Raw genomic sequence first — 16,871 nt, forward strand, 5'->3', positions numbered from 1 at the left:
ATTATCGATGTTTAAGATTAAATCGACTTGGTCTGGTATTGCTTATAAATTGCAAAGGAAATTGAAGAGCTTCTATCATCTTCTTTCCAGCATGATTCATGATGCATCATCGCCCTACGAACATTTGAAGTGTCATGAATTTTAAGAGAGCCATATATTTGGTGTGCGGAGAACAAACTAAGACCGTTTCTTCCACAGCCTGACGTGGCAACACAAGCCAGCGATTAGGATTAAGAAAAGCTCAGCTAGAACATGTTGACAAAAAGAACCCAAAAGAATCCAAGTCTAATATTAATTATACTTTTCCAAGAAAAGATATGATACACACGTATTATACGGTAATGTTTGTATGATGTATCTATGTATTCAACTGTGTTTAGACATGTACGAATCTTAAATATTCATAAGTCTTCTGTTGACTTTGTTTGGTTTGTGGAAAATAAATACAAGATACGCCCACGCGCACTACCAGTTACCTCTCCTCATCTTCTCTCATTTTCCATTGTTTCCATTTTTTTTTCTTTATTGGTTCAAAATATATAATATGAACATTCTATTCACAACATATATTATGAACGTTATAATTATCGATTCTTTCTATTGATATATACTTTTAATCTGATTATGAAGTTTATAAGCACTTTGGAAAATAAAAAGAAGGCCAAGAGCTACGTTTAAGATAGTTTAACTACACTGATCTTTCATCAACATGCCACTAGTGCAAACCAAACAAATGAAGACATAATGGAAACACAAACATTTGGTTGCATCGTTGTATATGATGACTTGAAGTGTATACCGGTCTAGATGGAATGAAAACGAACATTGAAAACCGTAACGTGAGACATTTTCTTGTGAAATATTCACATCACGCAATTCACGCGCGTGAGGCCAAATGTACAAATACATTTAGTTACGCAAAGTGGAACCTTCTGCAAATTAAATATTACATTTCTATACTGTTTAATATTTTATTAATAGTCATTTCGTCATTTGATTTGGGAAATTTCTATATAATTTCAAGCCGAATAATACTCCGAATATTAACTTACAATAGTTCCCTTTTAGCAAGGACTCTATGTCCCATTTAAAATCATTTATCTATATAACCATAAAACCAGTCCATTCATAATTCAGACATCCTTTCATCACAAAAGATTATTTTCTGCTAGTTTGATCTTTTGCCTCTTCTTCAAACATCAAAGAAATGGAGCTATTCACCAAAGGAGACGCTGTTAAGTTAAGGAGCCACCTGGATAAGTTTTTAGTCGCCGACGACGATCAAGAAACCATCCGTCAAAGTCGTAAAGGAGATGCACGACGAGCCGTATGGACGGTAGAGACCGTCGAGGCTAAACCGAATCTGATAAGATTAAAAAGCTGTCACGGCACGTACTTAACGGCGAGCAATAAACCGTTGCTGTTAGGTATGACCGGTGAGAAAGTGACTCAAACGCACTCGTCTAACAAGCCTATGGATTGGCAAACGCAGTGGGAACCGGTGCGAGATGGTTTCTCGGTGAAGCTGAAGTCTTGGTGCGGTAAATGGATGAGGGCTAACGGAGGAACACCGCCGTGGAGAAACTCCGTTACTCACGACGAGCCTCATACATCGAAGACCAAGAACTGGTTGGTTTGGGATGTTATTACAGTTGATGGTTCTGATCTTGAAAACATGTCTGGTGGAGATGAAAGCTCTGTTTCTTCCCCGGTTTCTTCGCATATCTCCGGGTCGGATCTCGGGTCAGAGCCTGCGTCGCCCGTTTCCGCTAGGTCAATGAAGAGTATTGATCGGTTCGCTTCTCTTGGTTTGAGTTCAATGTCTCCGAGATGGTCCTCAAAACCGGTACGTTTGACTAAGTCTTTAATTATCAATTTGCATTTACATTGTGCATTGAATAGTTTTTTCTTAATTAAGTGTACCACAGAAACTTATTATGGTTAGCTGGACTTAGCCCAATTTTGGTTGGCATGCATTAGATTAGATAGAAAAATGTAGGAATAATTACCATACTAGTAATATTTAGTGTTATAAAAACTTGGAAACTATATGGACTTAAATATACATATATATATGATTCTTTTCTCCACTAACATATATAGTGCTCCACAAGCACATACATCGTTCCACCAACCTAATAGCACCGAGAAATTTCATATATTTTTTGTTATATCTTATATTAATTAAATGCGTAGTTTACTTAGGACATCTCCCGTGGATACAAAAATTTCCTTTATATTTCATATTAAAATATAGTAATTCTATTATAGAGTTGAATTTGTTCCAATAAGTGTACTCTATAATAGAGTTACTCTATAACAGAGTGAAATATAGAATAATGTTGCTTTTTCACTCTATATTTGTGAAATATAGAATAATGTTGCTTTTTCACTCTATATTTGGAGTAAAAAGTAACATTCCTCTATATTTCACTCTATATTTGGAGTAAAAAGTAACATTACTCTATATTTCACTCTATTACAGAGTAAAGTAACTCTATTATAAAGTGAATCATTGGAGCAAATTCAACTCTATAATAGAGTTACTCTATTTTAAGAGTGAAATATATAGTAAATTTTCGGGTGCCATTGGAATGGTCTTAGAACAACTTCTTATTTTATAATTCACTATAGAAACTACAACAGTTGAAAATAGGACATTTCGAGTCCAGCTAAAGTTACTAACATGTAAGTGACAGTAAAAGTTCTTACAAAAGTTATACGTACCTATATAGGCTGATTAAGAAATTTTTATACCTAATCTTTTTGGCGAACATTTAAAACTTACACCTAATGGCTTGATATAAATAAATATAATCTCAGCTAACACAAGACACGTGGAAATAAAGTATGGTGGAAAAGTTAGTTTAGTTATGATTTATTTGTGACGGTATGGACTGTGGGACCATATGGTCCAAGGAAGGAAGCAGTTAGGAGAGTCCCACACTCATGAATTTCCTTTTTCCTTGGTCTTTCTTGCGGGCAAGAGACTAGACACTTATTCTATAAGCATTCCTTTAAATCCTCTTTTTCAAATCTCTTTATGGCATAGAGACAGTATTACATTTTTTTGGGTAAAATGTTAAAATTTTAGCACCATTTTCTTTTTTAAAAGTTTACAATATTGCAAGCAACTTATTACAACAAAAAAAAAAAAAAAAAAAACAACAACAATCCAATACAATATTACATTTTGAGCGAGAAAGGCATACAAATGCATTTTATTTTGTTAGAAACTATGTATTATATTTTTCCATTATTTCACATTTAGGTTTAATGTCTATACCACCATTACCTTACACTCCTAAGTTCTAAACTTAAACGGAATATTATATATATATATATATGTATATCATTGTATCAGTGTTCCAAAATATATATATATATATATATATCATCGTATCAAATCTTAAGCTATTAATGGAACTTGATAAAACAGTTGCTATGTTTGTTTTTGATGTACCATCGAAAACTACATGACTAAATTTCTAATAGCATCATTATCAATAAAAGCTATATTAAGTTTCCAAAATAATATTTCAAGTAATATGCATGGAACAATTAACATGTAGCAATTTTTGCCAAAAAAAATTCATTTTAAAGACTATGTTTTTTTTTTTAAAGACTATGTTTTTCTTTCTTCAGTTTTATTTATTTATTAATTTTAACAAGAAAACTCTTACAAAATTTCACCAATGCTGATAACAAGAAAACTCTTACAAAATTTCACCAATGCTGATAACATGAAAACTTAAGATGATCTCTTGGAAATGGTAAAATAACATGGTGTTTTTTTGTGGAAAATTGGTTACCTATCTCTAGCATCACTTTTCATTAAAAGAAATACAAATAGTCCCATTCCAACTGTAATTTAATTAAAGTTTACCACTTTATCAATGATTATAGATTAACCTTTGATTTGATCCAAAAAAAAAAAAGATTTAACCTTTGATATTGGACATTGACTCCCAGTATTCTGTTTAAACTTCTCTTGGAGAACCTGAATCCAACTTTGTATTAGAAGAAAATTTATAGTTTTGAAAAGTAAAAGAGATGCTAAGTCCCGATTTGGTCTTGAATACAAAGTAAAATACAGATAGTGGGATTCTCATCATTAACTCTTTTTTCAGGATGCCAATCCAGAAATGTAGTAGTAACATTGCATTTGTACTACTTTGAAATTGAGACACATTAACAGAACAAAAACATGCTATTACACTGTGCTGACGTGGAAATTAAAACGCGGTAAATCCAATCAGCAAACTCTGACTTTTCAATTTTCATGCGTCTCTGACTAGTCCCGTGTTATGTCCGCGTTACCACAAAAAGTTGGACCAGACCAAGGACGGAGAGAAAGATGCACATATAAGTACAAACCGCATCTTCACCACTTCTTACATATTCACACACTCATTTTTTTTTTAACAGAAAACGAGTAGCTTCAACCAAAAGGAGAAGACGAGTAGCTTCAACCAAAACGAAACAGTCTCAGCAATGGAGTTTTTCCAGAAAGCTAAAGCCATTCGAATGCGTAACAGCCACAACAAGTATCTATCCGCAGACGACGACGAAGAAACAGTGACACAAGACCGAAACGGATCAACCAAAAACGCTCGATGGACCGTCGAACCGGTTCGCGATTCGTACCACGTGATCCGTCTCAAGAGTTGTTACGGTAAATACCTAACCGCTTCGAACGAGCGGTTCTTGCTCGGAGCTACGGGGAAGAAAGTGATTCAGCTAAAACCGAGTCGACTCGACTCGTCGGTCGAGTGGGAACCGGTGAGAGAAGGATCCAAGATTAAGCTCAGGACGAGATACGGTAACTATCTACGAGGTAACGGTGGTCTTCCGCCGTGGAGAAACTCGGTGACGCACGACAATCCTCATTTGTCGGCTACTCAGGATTCCATCTCGTGGGAGGTTGATGTTGTTGAGATCTTGGTTAATCCTCAAGTCACGGCGGAGACTGAGTTCACTCCGTCACCGACGACGCAGCCTCCGCCGATGAAGACGCAGCCACCACCGCATAGGAGGCCATCGAGGAATCCGTCTTCTCTTTCAGAGAGATCCGAACAAGATGTGAGTTACTATTGCTAATTACTGAAATACCCTCAAATTTTGTTTATAATTTTACCCTCCTGACATGAACTTTGGTTTTGACCAGTCGGTTGTGTCTCCACCGAAATCGGATGGGAGAACGATATACTACCACATCGCTGACGATGAAGGACACGTGGAGGATGAATCGAGCGTTGGATATGCTTTCACGTTTAAAGGGAACAGCGTGGCGGAGCTGACTCAGACGTTGCGAGAAGAAACGTGCATGGAGGACGCTGTGGTGTGCACTCGCAGTCCCTTAAACGGCAAGCTGTTTCCCCTTCGTTTGCAACTTCCTCCTAACAATGGAACACTGCATGTCATTTTGGTACCCTCCAGTGCTAGCCTCTAGACCAGTGATTGTCTTCTCGTGTGGTGAGTGTTTTGGTGGAGCATTATGATATGAACCTTATAAAAGGTCTATAAGACAATAAGATTGGTAGATGGTACGAGACTCTTGGTAACGGAGATAAAAGACGTCGCACCATGAGCATTGCTTGCTCTATAGTATGAGTTGATATGTGAAAAAATGCAGTATAGAGTTTTGATAATAGAAAAAAATGCTTATACATTCTTTTTGGTGAATATAGACCAAGTTGTTCGTTTTTCTTGTTGTAAATAAACGATTTCATTTTGTAAACGAGCATTTGGACTGTTATTTGTAGGAGCATGCATTCTACAGGAACGAGTATTGTTTTGTTTTTCCTATGTACAATAAATCATAGTTACTACTTAGTACTTGCTGGTAAATGAAAAGGAGTATCTTGAAAAATTGGAGTATGTGTAAACGTTAGAACATCATGTTACGCTGTACCAGAAATGTTAATTCATATCGGCTGAATTTCCATTGATTTCCTACAACAACCCCCAACACACAAGACTCCAGAGAAATACAAATGCTCAACCATGAAGTCAAATGCGAGCATCACTACCCTGAAAAATTAAATTGTACAATAAAAAACAATCGAATGCATGACCGTATGCATATTGTACTAAAAATCAGCTAAAAGCTGGAGAAGCAAGTATTTCCACAACAATCATTCAAAAATGCTAATGGCATTATCCACTATACAAATATCTTATTTTCTCATATACTTGATTAAAATACTCTCTTTGGAGAAAAGAAGAAAAATAAGAGGAAAAGAAAGTGTATCTTCATCTGTAAGAAATAAATTTTGTTAAACTTTCGTATGTTATTTCCAAGAACCACCTAAATTGATACATAATAATTTTTTAAAAATCTAATCCGCGAAAAAATAGTTTAGAAATTAAGGGAGTAATTTCGGTTCATTGATTTTATCTTTTTCAGTATCAATTATCCAATATATTTAAGAACACATAGCAGTCACTTACATCTCTCAGAAAAACCCTAATCATCCTCTTCCTCTTCCTCTTCTCTCTCATTTCTTCACCGCCGCTGTTCAACGGTGGTCACTTTCTCCGCCGATTAAATCGATCTCCTACACAAATCCAACACCATGGCACCTACCGCTACTGCGACAGCGACAGCGACATCTTCCTCAGACGCCAGCGAAGGACCAGTGATGGGACTCATCAACAAGCGTCTCCGCGCCCTCCGCAAGAAACTCAACCGAATCACTCAAATGGAAGAATCGATCTCTCAGGGGAAAACCCTAAACAAGGAGCAACAAGAAGTCCTCCGCTCCAAACCGTCCGTCCTCGTCCTCATCGAAGAGCTCGACAAGCTCCGCGCTCCTCTCTCCGCCGCCGTCTCCGAAGAAATCACCCTGGCCACTACTCACCACCACCACCACCACAATCAAGCTCCCCCCGATCAAAACGAAGTAGCTGACGCTCCCGAGGAGGAAGAAGCGAAGAAGTTGGAGGATTTGGTGAATCTGTTGTACTTTGGCTCGCTCTTCGACGTGAAGTCGCAGAACGAGTTGGCTTCGATTATGCTGACGAGGACGCACGAGAGAGGTTGCTGTTTGGTTTACGATACGGTTACGGATGAGTCCACGGATCTGCTATGTGATAAGGATCTGGATTTGATTTCCGAGCTGTGGACTATGATGGTATCTAGGCCTGCCGATTCGTTCTTGTCTCACAAGAACGCTTTGGAGCGTTGCGTCGAGCATGCTAAGCTTTGGTTGGCTAACTCGGACCAGCCGATTGCTTCCAACTGCAATGTTTCATGTAAGAAAAATCCAAAAGTTAGTTTGCTTCTTTTGCTACGTGTTTGGTTTGGTTTGGTTTTTACTTATTGGGATTTGTGGTGTTTCAGATGCTGGACTGAGAGAGAAGTTGAAGAAGATTATGGGTTCTAATTACTTCACTATTACTCCTGAGATGGTTGCTCCTGTTGAAGCAGCGTCTGCAGCTGCTGCTGGTAACTACGGTGCTTTCCAAGTCGCTGCTGACACTGAGCAAAAGGTAGGTATTCACCTTTTTAGGTTAGGTTTTGAGTTGGAGAGGGAGCTCTCAGTGGTTATCATTGAAATGCTTTGATCATCTGAATTCTCTTTCTTCGTTTGTGTGTGACTTTTTTTTAGGTTGCATTGCTGTTTTGTTTCATAACACATTCTTTTCAAAGCTAAACTGCTTATTGCTAGTTCTTTGTTTGTTATCAAATTGTTAGTGAATTTCATAGGTCGAATGCATGTTGTTCTTTCTGTTATGAGATGCTAAGCTCTAATTTGATCCCAAGGAGGAGACTAGTGATCCCAGATCGAGTTTCTTTTGTGTAGGAGTCAGAGTTTGTCTAGGCTCTAGGCTTGTGCTTTGTGTGATCAGGATAGAGAAGTACATTGTTAAGTTGATTGTTACATTAATTTTATGGTCTTTGAGAACTCTGCTCTACGAGTTGTTAATATATTCTGGTTTATTCATGTGAGTAGTGATTAATAACCGTGACAGTATTTTTCTTCACTGTGGCGAATGTTTAAGACATGTTTCTCTTGAGTGTCTAGTTATGTGATGTAGAGAACATACATCCTTCGCTTGTGTATCCATTGTTCTCTTTCTTTCCGTGGGACTGATGTTCATCTGGTTGCAGGAAGAAGACGCATCAAACATTAAAGAACAAGAACCTGCTGTTAATGATCAATCTGAGCAACCAAAGGTAATCCAGTGAAATGTGGAGCTTTTAAAAGCATCTTTATAAATCGATTGCTCTAGGCTGAATTTGTTGATTTTTTTTTTTTTATATATTTGGGGTTTGAAGGATGAGTCAGTGACGGAAGGAGAGTTGGTCCAAGGACAGCAGGAACAAGGATATACTCAGGTGGAAGGAGGGAGGTCAAAGAGAGATTATCAGCAACAGTATGTACCTCGTGGAACCCACCAGAACCAGAGAGGTCATAGAGGTGCTAGAAGAGGTCATTCCAACGCCCCCCGGGGAGGTCGAGGTGGTGGTGGAGGATACTCGAATGGGAGGTATGAATCTTATGACAATTCGGGTGGAAACGGTTACCAAAGGAGCCACTACAACAACAGAGGAAGGGGACGTGGTGGTGGTGGAGGAAACGGCCATTCATACAACAACAACAACAACCAAGACTCAAACGTAACTGTTGCGTCTTAGCCTTTCTGCCTTGTTGACTTTTGGGTGCATGTCCTTGTTTGGGTTTGGAACTTTTGTCAATTACTCTTTGGTGTTATGTTATGAACTTCTGTTTTTCTTTTGTAGCCATCAATCAATATGATCCCTTTTCTCTCCATGAGAGCCATTTCAGATAGTCAGAACATGGCTTTTACATGTTCATCCAAATAGACCGAGACGTGAGCTCATGGTCTATGAGAGGCTGTGGAGAAAACAGAGTTTTTGCCTTTTTTTTTTTTTTTTTTTTCTAAAAGCCACTTGCTTTGAAAGTGGTATTCCAAATAACCTGAAACAAAACCATAAAAGGATAAACAAATTGAGAATCTAAAGAAACTTTACCTCAACTTGATCTTTGGAATTTGATTAACGTCCGAATAAAGCATACTCCTTTAATGTTTTTTCAGATTGAAAAGCTTTGGTTCTTGTGCGGTCACATGACTTCTTCTTCTTCTCGTACTTTCTTGTTTTTTCTTTTGTGAGAATTTCCTTATTTGAAACACAGAGAATTTGGCAAATCCGAGTACGGTTTCTTCTTAGCATCTCTCCTCTTTGATATGAGGACCGCTTGATAGAGAGCGCACACAAACTGTTCGACGAAATGCTCCAAAGATGGTCTCTCTCAACTCAGGCCCCGTTTCTTCTTTTGCTCCACGGCTTTCGCTGATTGATTCCGATACCCTTTTGCCTCTTTCCTCTTTTTCTTCCTTCAATCCCATTTGTTCGGGGAAATTGAGTCTTTTAGCTGATGGGAAAAGTTGTGGACCTGTTCAATGGTTTCTGGAGGTCAAGCTGAGGAAGAAAGGTTGTTGCTTTAGGCGTAGTGGGGTTCTGAGGATGTGCAATAACCAAGATTTGGGATGGGATAGCGATAAGGATCTGGAAACGGAGATTTTGGAGTTCATGAAGAATTCTGATAAACCTGGCATGTTTCCGAGCAAGAAGGATTTAATCCGTTCTGAAAGATTTGATCTTGTGGAGAGAATCGTAAACCAAGGTGGATGGCTTTCAATGGGATGGGACTTGGATGAACAACAAGAAGAGGAGGTCCGAGTAAAAGAGAACGTCGTGCTAGGGGACTTGCCTATTGAGAAACAGCTTCGTAATCTTTCCTCGAATGCCTCATATTCAAGAGAGTGGGTCCTCTAAATTTACATTGCTTCTTATTCTATGCCTTTTGAGAATGTTAGTTAACATAGGCTCTGTTTTATCAGAGAAGTAGATGGTAAGAATGAGAGTGGGATTGAAGGCATATTGACCAGGTTGGAGAAAGAAAGGAATTTGAGTCTAGGGATAAACTTGAGTGGGAAAGGCGAAAGCAATGGTGCCATGTATGATGATATCACCCTAAATGGTTCCCCTCCTCGTTCTTCTATTATTGTGGTATGTTTTCTTGTCTGTTATAAGCTTTGCTGTTCACTTCATAAGAATAAACTGTTTATGTCGTGAGGTGTTTCCCTACCTTTTTTCTCAAAAGACAGCTAGTGAGTTTCAAGATGTCGACGCTAGTAGAAGTTCAGGTGAATATGGACAAAGTAGGTATCAAGAAGCCAAGCCAGTTTCAGGAAACAATTCGTCTACATCAGAAACGTGGAGAACATGGAGTATGAGGAGAGCTGGCTTTACTGATGAAGATTTTGAAGGTATGCCAGTGATTTCTGTCTTCTTCCATATATAATGATTTCAGTAAAACAAAGATCTAAAGCCATTAACATTTGTACAGCTGCTGAAATATCTTCAAGTAGCTTGGTTGGTCTAAAGAAGGATGATACGAATAAGGATTCAAACGGAAAAGACAAAACTGCATCTTACTCTGAAGATATAAATACGACTCATATCAAAAGCCGTCTTCAGAATCTCCAGTCAGAACTTTCTTCTGTTCTTCAATCCCTTAGGTCTCCTCCTCCTGATGAAGTTGGAACAAGCAAGGTAACGTATGTTTTCATTTCTTCGTGTCAATCGTGTGTGATTGTTTGAACGGATGGGACCGAGAATCCTCTCTCTATTTGACTGATCAAAATAGTAGCGATTCTATAAATGATTAACATTTGACTTATTTTTGGTTTATGATTTTATGTAGGATAGTGAGATAAAATCTGGAAACTTGGAGAACCTCAATGATGATTGGGAGTTCAAAGAGAATGAAATCATATATGCCCAGAACAAGCTACGGTCTACAAGGGCAAAGCTAGCTGTTCTTGAAGGAAAGATGTCTATGGCTATAATGTATGCGTTGCTCATTGGTTATGTGCAAATAGATAAGAGTAGGATGCTTATGCTAATTGTCTCTCACATTGGCTAGCTTGTTTCTCTTCTAGAGATGCACAGAGGATTGTAAGGGAGAAACAGAGAAAAATAGATCATGCTAGGAGAGCTTTACGGTTACTCCGGACTGCATCCATAGTATGGCCTAACTCAGCCTCGGAAGTTTTACTAACGGGTTCATTTGACGGTTGGTCAACCCAGGTCAGTTCACATCGATAAAAGAAAAAAAAAAGGATAAAACAAAGTCCTTCACATCTACTTAAATTTGTTTTATGATTTTGGAAGCAGAGGAAAATGAAGAAAGCACAGAACGGAGTCTCCTCTTTGACGCTGAAGCTATATCCTGGAAAATACCAGGTTAGCTCATTCAATCAAACACAGTATCTGCATCTAATATTATACATGTTTATGAGCCACAAACCAAATCTTAAAGTCGCTACATTTTCTTCACAGATAAAGTTCATAGTTGATGGCCAGTGGAAAGTGGACCCGCTTAGACCCATTGTTACTTGTGATGGATATGAAAACAATCTGCTCATCATCTCGTGAGGTCATTGCTAATCCCACCATCCATGGATCATTGAGCTGAATCAGTAGGGTTTTAGTTTACTTTTGTAATTTCACTTTCAAGTAGAGCAAGGTTAGCCAGGGAAAAGCAGTAGAGCTAGCTGTAGGTTTTTTATAATCTTAAAAAAACGAAAAAAATCTGTATATCTCAATTTTCATCATTGTAATGACTATTCCTCTTGACGAGAATAATGCCAATAATTGACTTCTCACATTGTACAATGTTACACACATTAGAGATATGATACATCCATTTCTATGATGAAGAAAGCTTTTGTATTCGCCGAACTACATATGTAAATCCACTTCCGCAATATACTTTGGTATCTCTCGTCCGCTGGTCTATACTTCCTAGGCTTACGAGTTGAGGATTGTTCTGATCATTGGTGTTTCCAACACCTAGCTGACCATGTTCACCCCATCCACATGTCTGAACTTCTCCATTCTCTGCAAGGTATATTCACAGGTTTGTTTGTTTATAACTCAGAAAGTCTGGAGAACAAAGAGATGAATTGCCACCTGTTAAAGCAGCAGAATGCTCTGCTCCTGCTGCAATTTGCATAACTTTAACTCCATCAAAACCTGGAACTTTCTCCAAAAAAGGTTCAGACGGATCTACTTGCAGTTGTTGCTTCTCGGATTGTTTATTAAGGGTGTTACCAAGCTTGAAAACTTCTCCATCGACTGTTCAACAAAGTCCATGAGCAGAGGAATGAGTTCAATGAGCTATCAGAAGCTAACTCATGCATCTAAACAGAAATTACCGGTTAGTAATAAAGCATGACTCCATCCTAAAGCAACTTCTCTGAAGAATTGAGATGAGGGTAAACACTGAGGGGCTTGAACATCAGGACTGCCGCAGAAACCTCTTCCCCAACTGAACATTTGTCCATTAGCTGGTTAAGCACATCGCAATACGAGTTTAACAAAACACACACATGATTCGATCAATCAATGAAACTGAACATGAGACTTAAAGAGTTAACCGGTTATAGCTGCACTATGATCTCCATTGGCTGCTATACGAACAATCTCAACATCTTCTAATCCAGAGACAAGACATGGAAGATTAATTAGTGTCTTAGTTTTGTCTGATGAGAAACCAAGCTGTCCGCGTTTCCCAGATCCGAATCCGCACACTTGATTTCCTGAAGAAGACAAGATAAATCAAAAATGAGAAAACAAACTTTTATTGAAGAGCTAGTGAATGCAGTGTCAGATGTTTTACCTGCGAACAAGACAAGTGAGTGGCGCATACCACAAGCTACCATCTTCACGCTCTTATCGGCAAAGTAAGAGACTTTAGCTGGAGAGCAAAGTGACATGTTATCACCATGACCAAGCTGACCAAATGAGCCATTTCCACAAGTGAATAGGCAACCAGAATCTAACACAAAAAACACAAAAGGGAGATCAATCTCTTTGTCTCCTAAGCAGTTTCAAGCCTCCATGTTAAGTTTACCTACCTGAAACAAAACCAGAGTGGCTCCATCCAGCTGAGGCTTGAGTTACAACATAGTCGTCGAAGAAAGATACTGGTTTTGGCAAAGAAGAGTCGAGCATGTCCCCATGTCCTAATTGACCAGAGTTTCCCCTTCCCCATGTCAACACCTTACCACCTGCAAATTAAAAAAAAAAAAACATACTTTAAATGTTGGATCAGAAGATACTTAATCGGAGATTTGAAGGGGGGGTTACCAGAAGTCAAGGCGATGACGTGAGCGCCGCCACAAGCGAGCATCGATATGGAAGCAAGTGACGTCAGCCAGAGAAGCTGCGGGAGATGCTCGTCTTGCAGCTTAGCAGTCCCTAGTTGGCCGTCCGTTCCTGCACCCCAGCTCCACACTTGTTCTTCTTCATCGGCCGGAGCCGGAGTTATCCCACCGTGTTCGGCCATCACTCGACCGTCTCTGATGCTCAGCACAGTGACCTAAACGACGTAGTTTGAACCTAACTGGCTAAAGTTAATTAGTGTTTTTGGGCTTAAGATAAATGGGCTTAACATCGGGTGAAGGCCCACATAGTAACTCCACTGTCCACATGTGTGAGAAGTTGAGAGAGACATGACATATCGATGGACCCACAAAACTCCAATGCTTCAGCACTTCCAAACATAATTTGCCACGTGTCGACTGTCTGACCTTAATTCGAGACTGGAACTATTATTAATGCAGAGAAAATCTATGTGTTTTGTACTAAAAGGTCCCACACTGACGTGGATGGCGGTAATATCTGGATCTGAGTCATCTGATCCGCACACGTGGCCATTCAAAAGATTGTGTTGAGTTTTGAACATCGCCATGGGTCGTGATTCGGATAAGAAGAGCTCTGTCTATTTTTTTTCGCTAAAAGATAAATATCATATAAATAAAAATTTAGACTTTAAAAAGATCTAATTATGTTACACCTTGGCAAAAAAAACTAAAAACAAGATAATAACCCGAATGAAGATGAGCCGGACTAATTTCCACGTTCAGCGCATCCACTTTTCCATGAGTTTAAGGAATTGCTTCCTCTCTCTTCTAGCGGTGATGATGTTTCGTATCTCCTTGTTTCCGGCGCAAGGACAAGCTCGGTCTATTTTCAATTTCACAAACTAATTTGTTTTATTACCATTAATCAAATAGTGCTAGTCCTTTTCAAATGATAGAATCAATTCTCCTTTCTACTATTTCAATCATTGACTATTTGGAAATGTAGCATATAACATGTTATCAACCGTAGTGTATATACATTTGGATACCTAAATGATCACATCATATCATTTGAAAAAATACACACTAACCTTTGGATTCTCTAGCCATTGAAAAATATGGTATTGTCGGTCGAGTTCTATGAAAGGTCGTAGTACTTTAACACCATGGCTATAACATAACGTACGTTTAACTTGCAAGAAAATTAATATTTTATTTATAAGATTTTTATTACCAACCATGAAAATATTCAACGTTTTTTTCGCCTCAATATGAACCCTAAGAAAAATAAAGAAGCAGATAAGTTATCTTGGGCCACACGGGATGTAGACCTACAGTGTTACAAGCTCACAACCCTAGATTTGAAGCACTCAACGTTGGGTCATAGTAGAATCCGAGAGCTGCAAGCTCCGGGAAGCTGTATTGATTACTTCCCAAGCCTTCTTCTTCTTCTTCTTCTTCTTCTTCAGTGTACTGCGTATTATCGCTTTTCATCGAGCTACCTTCTTCCCCAAGCTTCTCGGCTTCCATAGACTGAGTTTCGAGTTTCTCTTGTATTTTCAGCTCCTCTTTGAGAAGTGCAACCTGTTTTTGAGTGTTTCATCAAAATGTTTAACTTAGTCTCTGTAAAATTCGCATTTTAAGAATAAATGTACCTTGTTCTCGAGGGCTTGGTTTTGTCGAACGAGAATGTCCCTATCAGTTTTGAGCTTAGCATAGCTAGCCTTAAGAGAGTCACAGTCGAGCTCTAGCTGTCTAGTCTTGAACCTAGCCCTTCTGTTTTGGAACCATACAGCGACTTGGGTCGGCTGCAAACCCAGCTTCTCGGCCAGCCAGAGTTTCCTGTCTGGTTCGAGTCGTTTATCTTCTTCGAAACTCTCCTCTAGTAAACACAATTGGATTGGTGTCAGCTTCCGTTTCTTGGTTGTCTCACGCATCTTGTAGCTCTCACAGACGTCGTCTTCGTCCACAGTGTTGATCTCCGTATTGCTCATTGAGCTAGATCCTGAATCAAGAAGATTGTGTGACCAAAATTTTGATTCAATAATCCACAATGACACGAAAATTAAGAAGAGAATCTTTCTATGTCACATGAAGTTGTTCAAAGTTTTTTTTTTTTTTGTTCGAACTTTTTAAACTCAGAGTGGATACAATTTGACAATGAAGATTCGTTAAAGGTCAAAACTAAACAAAAGGTGCATTGGAGGAAACCCACAAAACTAAAATCAAGAACGGTGGAAAAGATGAATACCATAAAGAGCAGATTGAGAGGTTGGAGGAAAGCAAGAAGAATGAAACTTAAGGCAATGGTTTTGGTTCTGGTTCTGAAACCAAACTTCTGAATCAATGTTTGAGTTTTCCATTGGTGAATGTTGTAAATGAAAATGCTGAGTCAATTGCTGTAAATGTTGAGACTCACAAGAGTCACTTTTTATAAAGGATAAATTATGGAATTGTGAAAAATAAAAGTTACAAGAAGGAAAAAACGATTCCTTTTGCTTGTTTAAGTGTTTGGTAAGAAGAGTGAGACAAAGGTGCTGTTTTGCCATAAGAGGGATCACACTTGTGGTTTATAATCAGCTGAGTTCAAACAAGTCTATTGACTAACATTTTTTTCCATCCATAGGCCTCTTTAGAAAAAAACAACTCAATGTTACATTTAATAAAAAGTTACTCTTTATATTAGGGAAAATACTGGAGAAACGTATAACAAACAAAAACATAGTGATATAAACATGTTATGCAACCAGCCAACCACCATGTAAAAGCTCATAGCTCCTCAGTGTAAACATGATGATTGTGGTTCAATATTAATAAACCTCAAAAAAGAAAAGAAAAACCGGATCCTAGTGTGCATGATGAGTTCACAAGTTGGACAGGAGATGCTCTCTAATCACCTTTGTTATCTATTTATATGCAAGTGGGTACAATATTTCCTTATGTGACACAAACAATCCCTGTGTACTATATTTGACGAAAATAAGGAAATTTTAAAAGGGACCCATTCTTTTGTTTTCCGTCGACATCAGATTCTTTTGGTTTGGTTTCGTGAAATCTGTGAATGTCCAGCGGTGTACTAAAGTAATAGGTTTGAACACTATGTATATAAATAATTTTTACATATTATTATTTATGTTGCATTCATTTACGTATTATATATTAATTAAATTAGAATAAATTCATAAATTCAAAACAATACCTCTTATTTATTTATAATACAATTTCTAGTAAATAAATCAAAACAATCATTTTATTCATGTTATATGATATATAATTAAATTTCAGTAATATTGACATAGATATATAGTATATTTTAATATAAATATTTATTACGGAGAGTTCTTACTCATATGATTTATTAACATTTGTATATTTTCCGTAACAAAAAATTTAAATCATTAATCACAAAATTTTCAATATGATATTTTTTCAATGTAAATTTCAAAATTAAAATACTAAGGTCTCAATACGTTTTGAATTCAAATTTTGAAATTAACATATATATATATATATGTATTTTTATACGGTATATATAGTTTAATTTAAACAATATTAAAATTATATATATATATATATTAGTATGAATATCCATTAAATGAGACTTCATATTGATAAGATTTTATGATCATTTGTATCTGCTATAACAAAAAAGGTTAAACCATTGATTACAAAATTTTCAATGTGAG

At 37.7% G+C, this 16,871-nt stretch overlaps 5 protein-coding genes across 6 annotated transcripts; 3 read left to right on the forward strand and 2 right to left on the reverse strand.

The window, feature by feature from the left end:
• The first annotated feature begins 1,050 nt into the window (after positions 1-1,050).
• Positions 1,051-5,835, forward strand: LOC111212161. The gene is made up of 3 exons (XM_022713591.2): positions 1,051-1,846; positions 4,429-5,082; positions 5,168-5,835. Exons 1-3 carry the CDS (start codon positions 1,208-1,210, stop codon positions 5,450-5,452), a joined length of 1,578 nt encoding a protein of 525 aa, XP_022569312.2. The 5' UTR covers positions 1,051-1,207; the 3' UTR covers positions 5,453-5,835.
• Positions 5,836-6,399: 564 nt separating this feature from the next.
• Positions 6,400-8,778, forward strand: BNAC05G19640D. Its single transcript, XM_013839696.3, has 4 exons — positions 6,400-7,257; positions 7,346-7,494; positions 8,117-8,182; positions 8,285-8,778. The coding sequence occupies exons 1-4, from the start codon at positions 6,579-6,581 to the stop codon at positions 8,642-8,644; spliced, it is 1,254 nt and encodes a 417-aa protein (XP_013695150.2). The 5' UTR covers positions 6,400-6,578; the 3' UTR covers positions 8,645-8,778.
• A 219-nt stretch (positions 8,779-8,997) lies between these two features.
• Positions 8,998-11,705, forward strand: LOC106399217 (protein PTST homolog 2, chloroplastic-like). 2 transcript variants are annotated; one of them, XM_013839691.3, is made up of 8 exons: positions 8,998-9,795; positions 9,874-10,042; positions 10,137-10,302; positions 10,383-10,588; positions 10,740-10,885; positions 10,978-11,125; positions 11,213-11,281; positions 11,378-11,705. In XM_013839691.3, the coding sequence occupies exons 1-8, from the start codon at positions 9,272-9,274 to the stop codon at positions 11,471-11,473; spliced, it is 1,524 nt and encodes a 507-aa protein (XP_013695145.1). In that variant the 5' UTR covers positions 8,998-9,271; the 3' UTR covers positions 11,474-11,705. The 2 variants fall into 2 exon arrangements, with proteins under 2 accessions (XP_013695145.1, XP_013695146.1); XM_013839692.3 differs by lacking the exons at positions 11,213-11,281; positions 11,378-11,705 and having other exon boundaries at positions 9,005-9,795; positions 10,962-11,125.
• On the reverse strand, positions 11,617-13,457 carry LOC111212163 (ultraviolet-B receptor UVR8-like). Its single transcript, XM_022713593.2, has 7 exons — positions 13,190-13,457; positions 12,958-13,110; positions 12,720-12,878; positions 12,478-12,639; positions 12,256-12,387; positions 12,011-12,175; positions 11,617-11,938 (listed from the first exon to the last, which is right to left on the reverse strand). The coding sequence occupies exons 1-7, from the start codon at positions 13,386-13,388 to the stop codon at positions 11,748-11,750; spliced, it is 1,161 nt and encodes a 386-aa protein (XP_022569314.1). The 5' UTR covers positions 13,389-13,457; the 3' UTR covers positions 11,617-11,747.
• A 921-nt stretch (positions 13,458-14,378) lies between these two features.
• On the reverse strand, positions 14,379-16,053 carry LOC111203340 (homeobox-leucine zipper protein ATHB-54-like). The gene is made up of 3 exons (XM_048758552.1): positions 15,437-16,053; positions 14,841-15,190; positions 14,379-14,769 (listed from the first exon to the last, which is right to left on the reverse strand). Exons 1-3 carry the CDS (start codon positions 15,732-15,734, stop codon positions 14,533-14,535), a joined length of 885 nt encoding a protein of 294 aa, XP_048614509.1. The 5' UTR covers positions 15,735-16,053; the 3' UTR covers positions 14,379-14,532.
• Between the last annotated feature and the right edge of the window lie 818 nt (positions 16,054-16,871).

This window comes from Brassica napus, chromosome C5, assembly GCF_020379485.1.
Source record: "Brassica napus cultivar Da-Ae chromosome C5, Da-Ae, whole genome shotgun sequence".
NCBI classification, from domain to species: domain Eukaryota; kingdom Viridiplantae; phylum Streptophyta; class Magnoliopsida; order Brassicales; family Brassicaceae; genus Brassica; species Brassica napus.

Bases quoted from the DNA above. Each gene is read 5' to 3' on its own strand.
- LOC111212161 (XM_022713591.2), top strand. From the start codon at position 1,208: ATGGAGCTATTCACCAAAGGAGACGCTGTTAAGTTAAGGAGCCACCTG. The intron at 1,847-4,428 runs GTACGTTTGACT...TTTTTTTAACAG, and splicing joins CGAGATGGTCCTCAAAACCG to AAAACGAGTAGCTTCAACCA. The intron at 5,083-5,167 runs GTGAGTTACTAT...GGTTTTGACCAG, and splicing joins CAGAGAGATCCGAACAAGAT to TCGGTTGTGTCTCCACCGAA.
- BNAC05G19640D (XM_013839696.3), top strand. From the start codon at position 6,579: ATGGCACCTACCGCTACTGCGACAGCGACAGCGACATCTTCCTCAGAC. The intron at 7,495-8,116 runs GTAGGTATTCAC...ATCTGGTTGCAG, and splicing joins CTGCTGACACTGAGCAAAAG to GAAGAAGACGCATCAAACAT. The intron at 8,183-8,284 runs GTAATCCAGTGA...TGGGGTTTGAAG, and splicing joins ATCAATCTGAGCAACCAAAG to GATGAGTCAGTGACGGAAGG.
- LOC106399217 (XM_013839691.3), top strand. From the start codon at position 9,272: ATGGTCTCTCTCAACTCAGGCCCCGTTTCTTCTTTTGCTCCACGGCTT. The intron at 9,796-9,873 runs GTGGGTCCTCTA...CTGTTTTATCAG, and splicing joins AATGCCTCATATTCAAGAGA to AGAAGTAGATGGTAAGAATG. The intron at 10,303-10,382 runs GTATGCCAGTGA...ACATTTGTACAG, and splicing joins TACTGATGAAGATTTTGAAG to CTGCTGAAATATCTTCAAGT.
- LOC111212163 (XM_022713593.2), bottom strand. From the start codon at position 13,388: ATGGCCGAACACGGTGGGATAACTCCGGCTCCGGCCGATGAAGAAGAA. The intron at 13,111-13,189 runs GTAACCCCCCCT...TTTAATTTGCAG, and splicing joins CGTCATCGCCTTGACTTCTG to GTGGTAAGGTGTTGACATGG. The intron at 12,388-12,477 runs GTTAACTCTTTA...GTGCTTAACCAG, and splicing joins TCATAGTGCAGCTATAACCG to CTAATGGACAAATGTTCAGT.
- LOC111203340 (XM_048758552.1), bottom strand. From the start codon at position 15,734: ATGGCAAAACAGCACCTTTGTCTCACTCTTCTTACCAAACACTTAAAC. The intron at 15,191-15,436 runs GTATTCATCTTT...TTCTTGATTCAG, and splicing joins CTCTCAATCTGCTCTTTATG to GATCTAGCTCAATGAGCAAT. The intron at 14,770-14,840 runs GTACATTTATTC...ACTCAAAAACAG, and splicing joins ACCAAGCCCTCGAGAACAAG to GTTGCACTTCTCAAAGAGGA.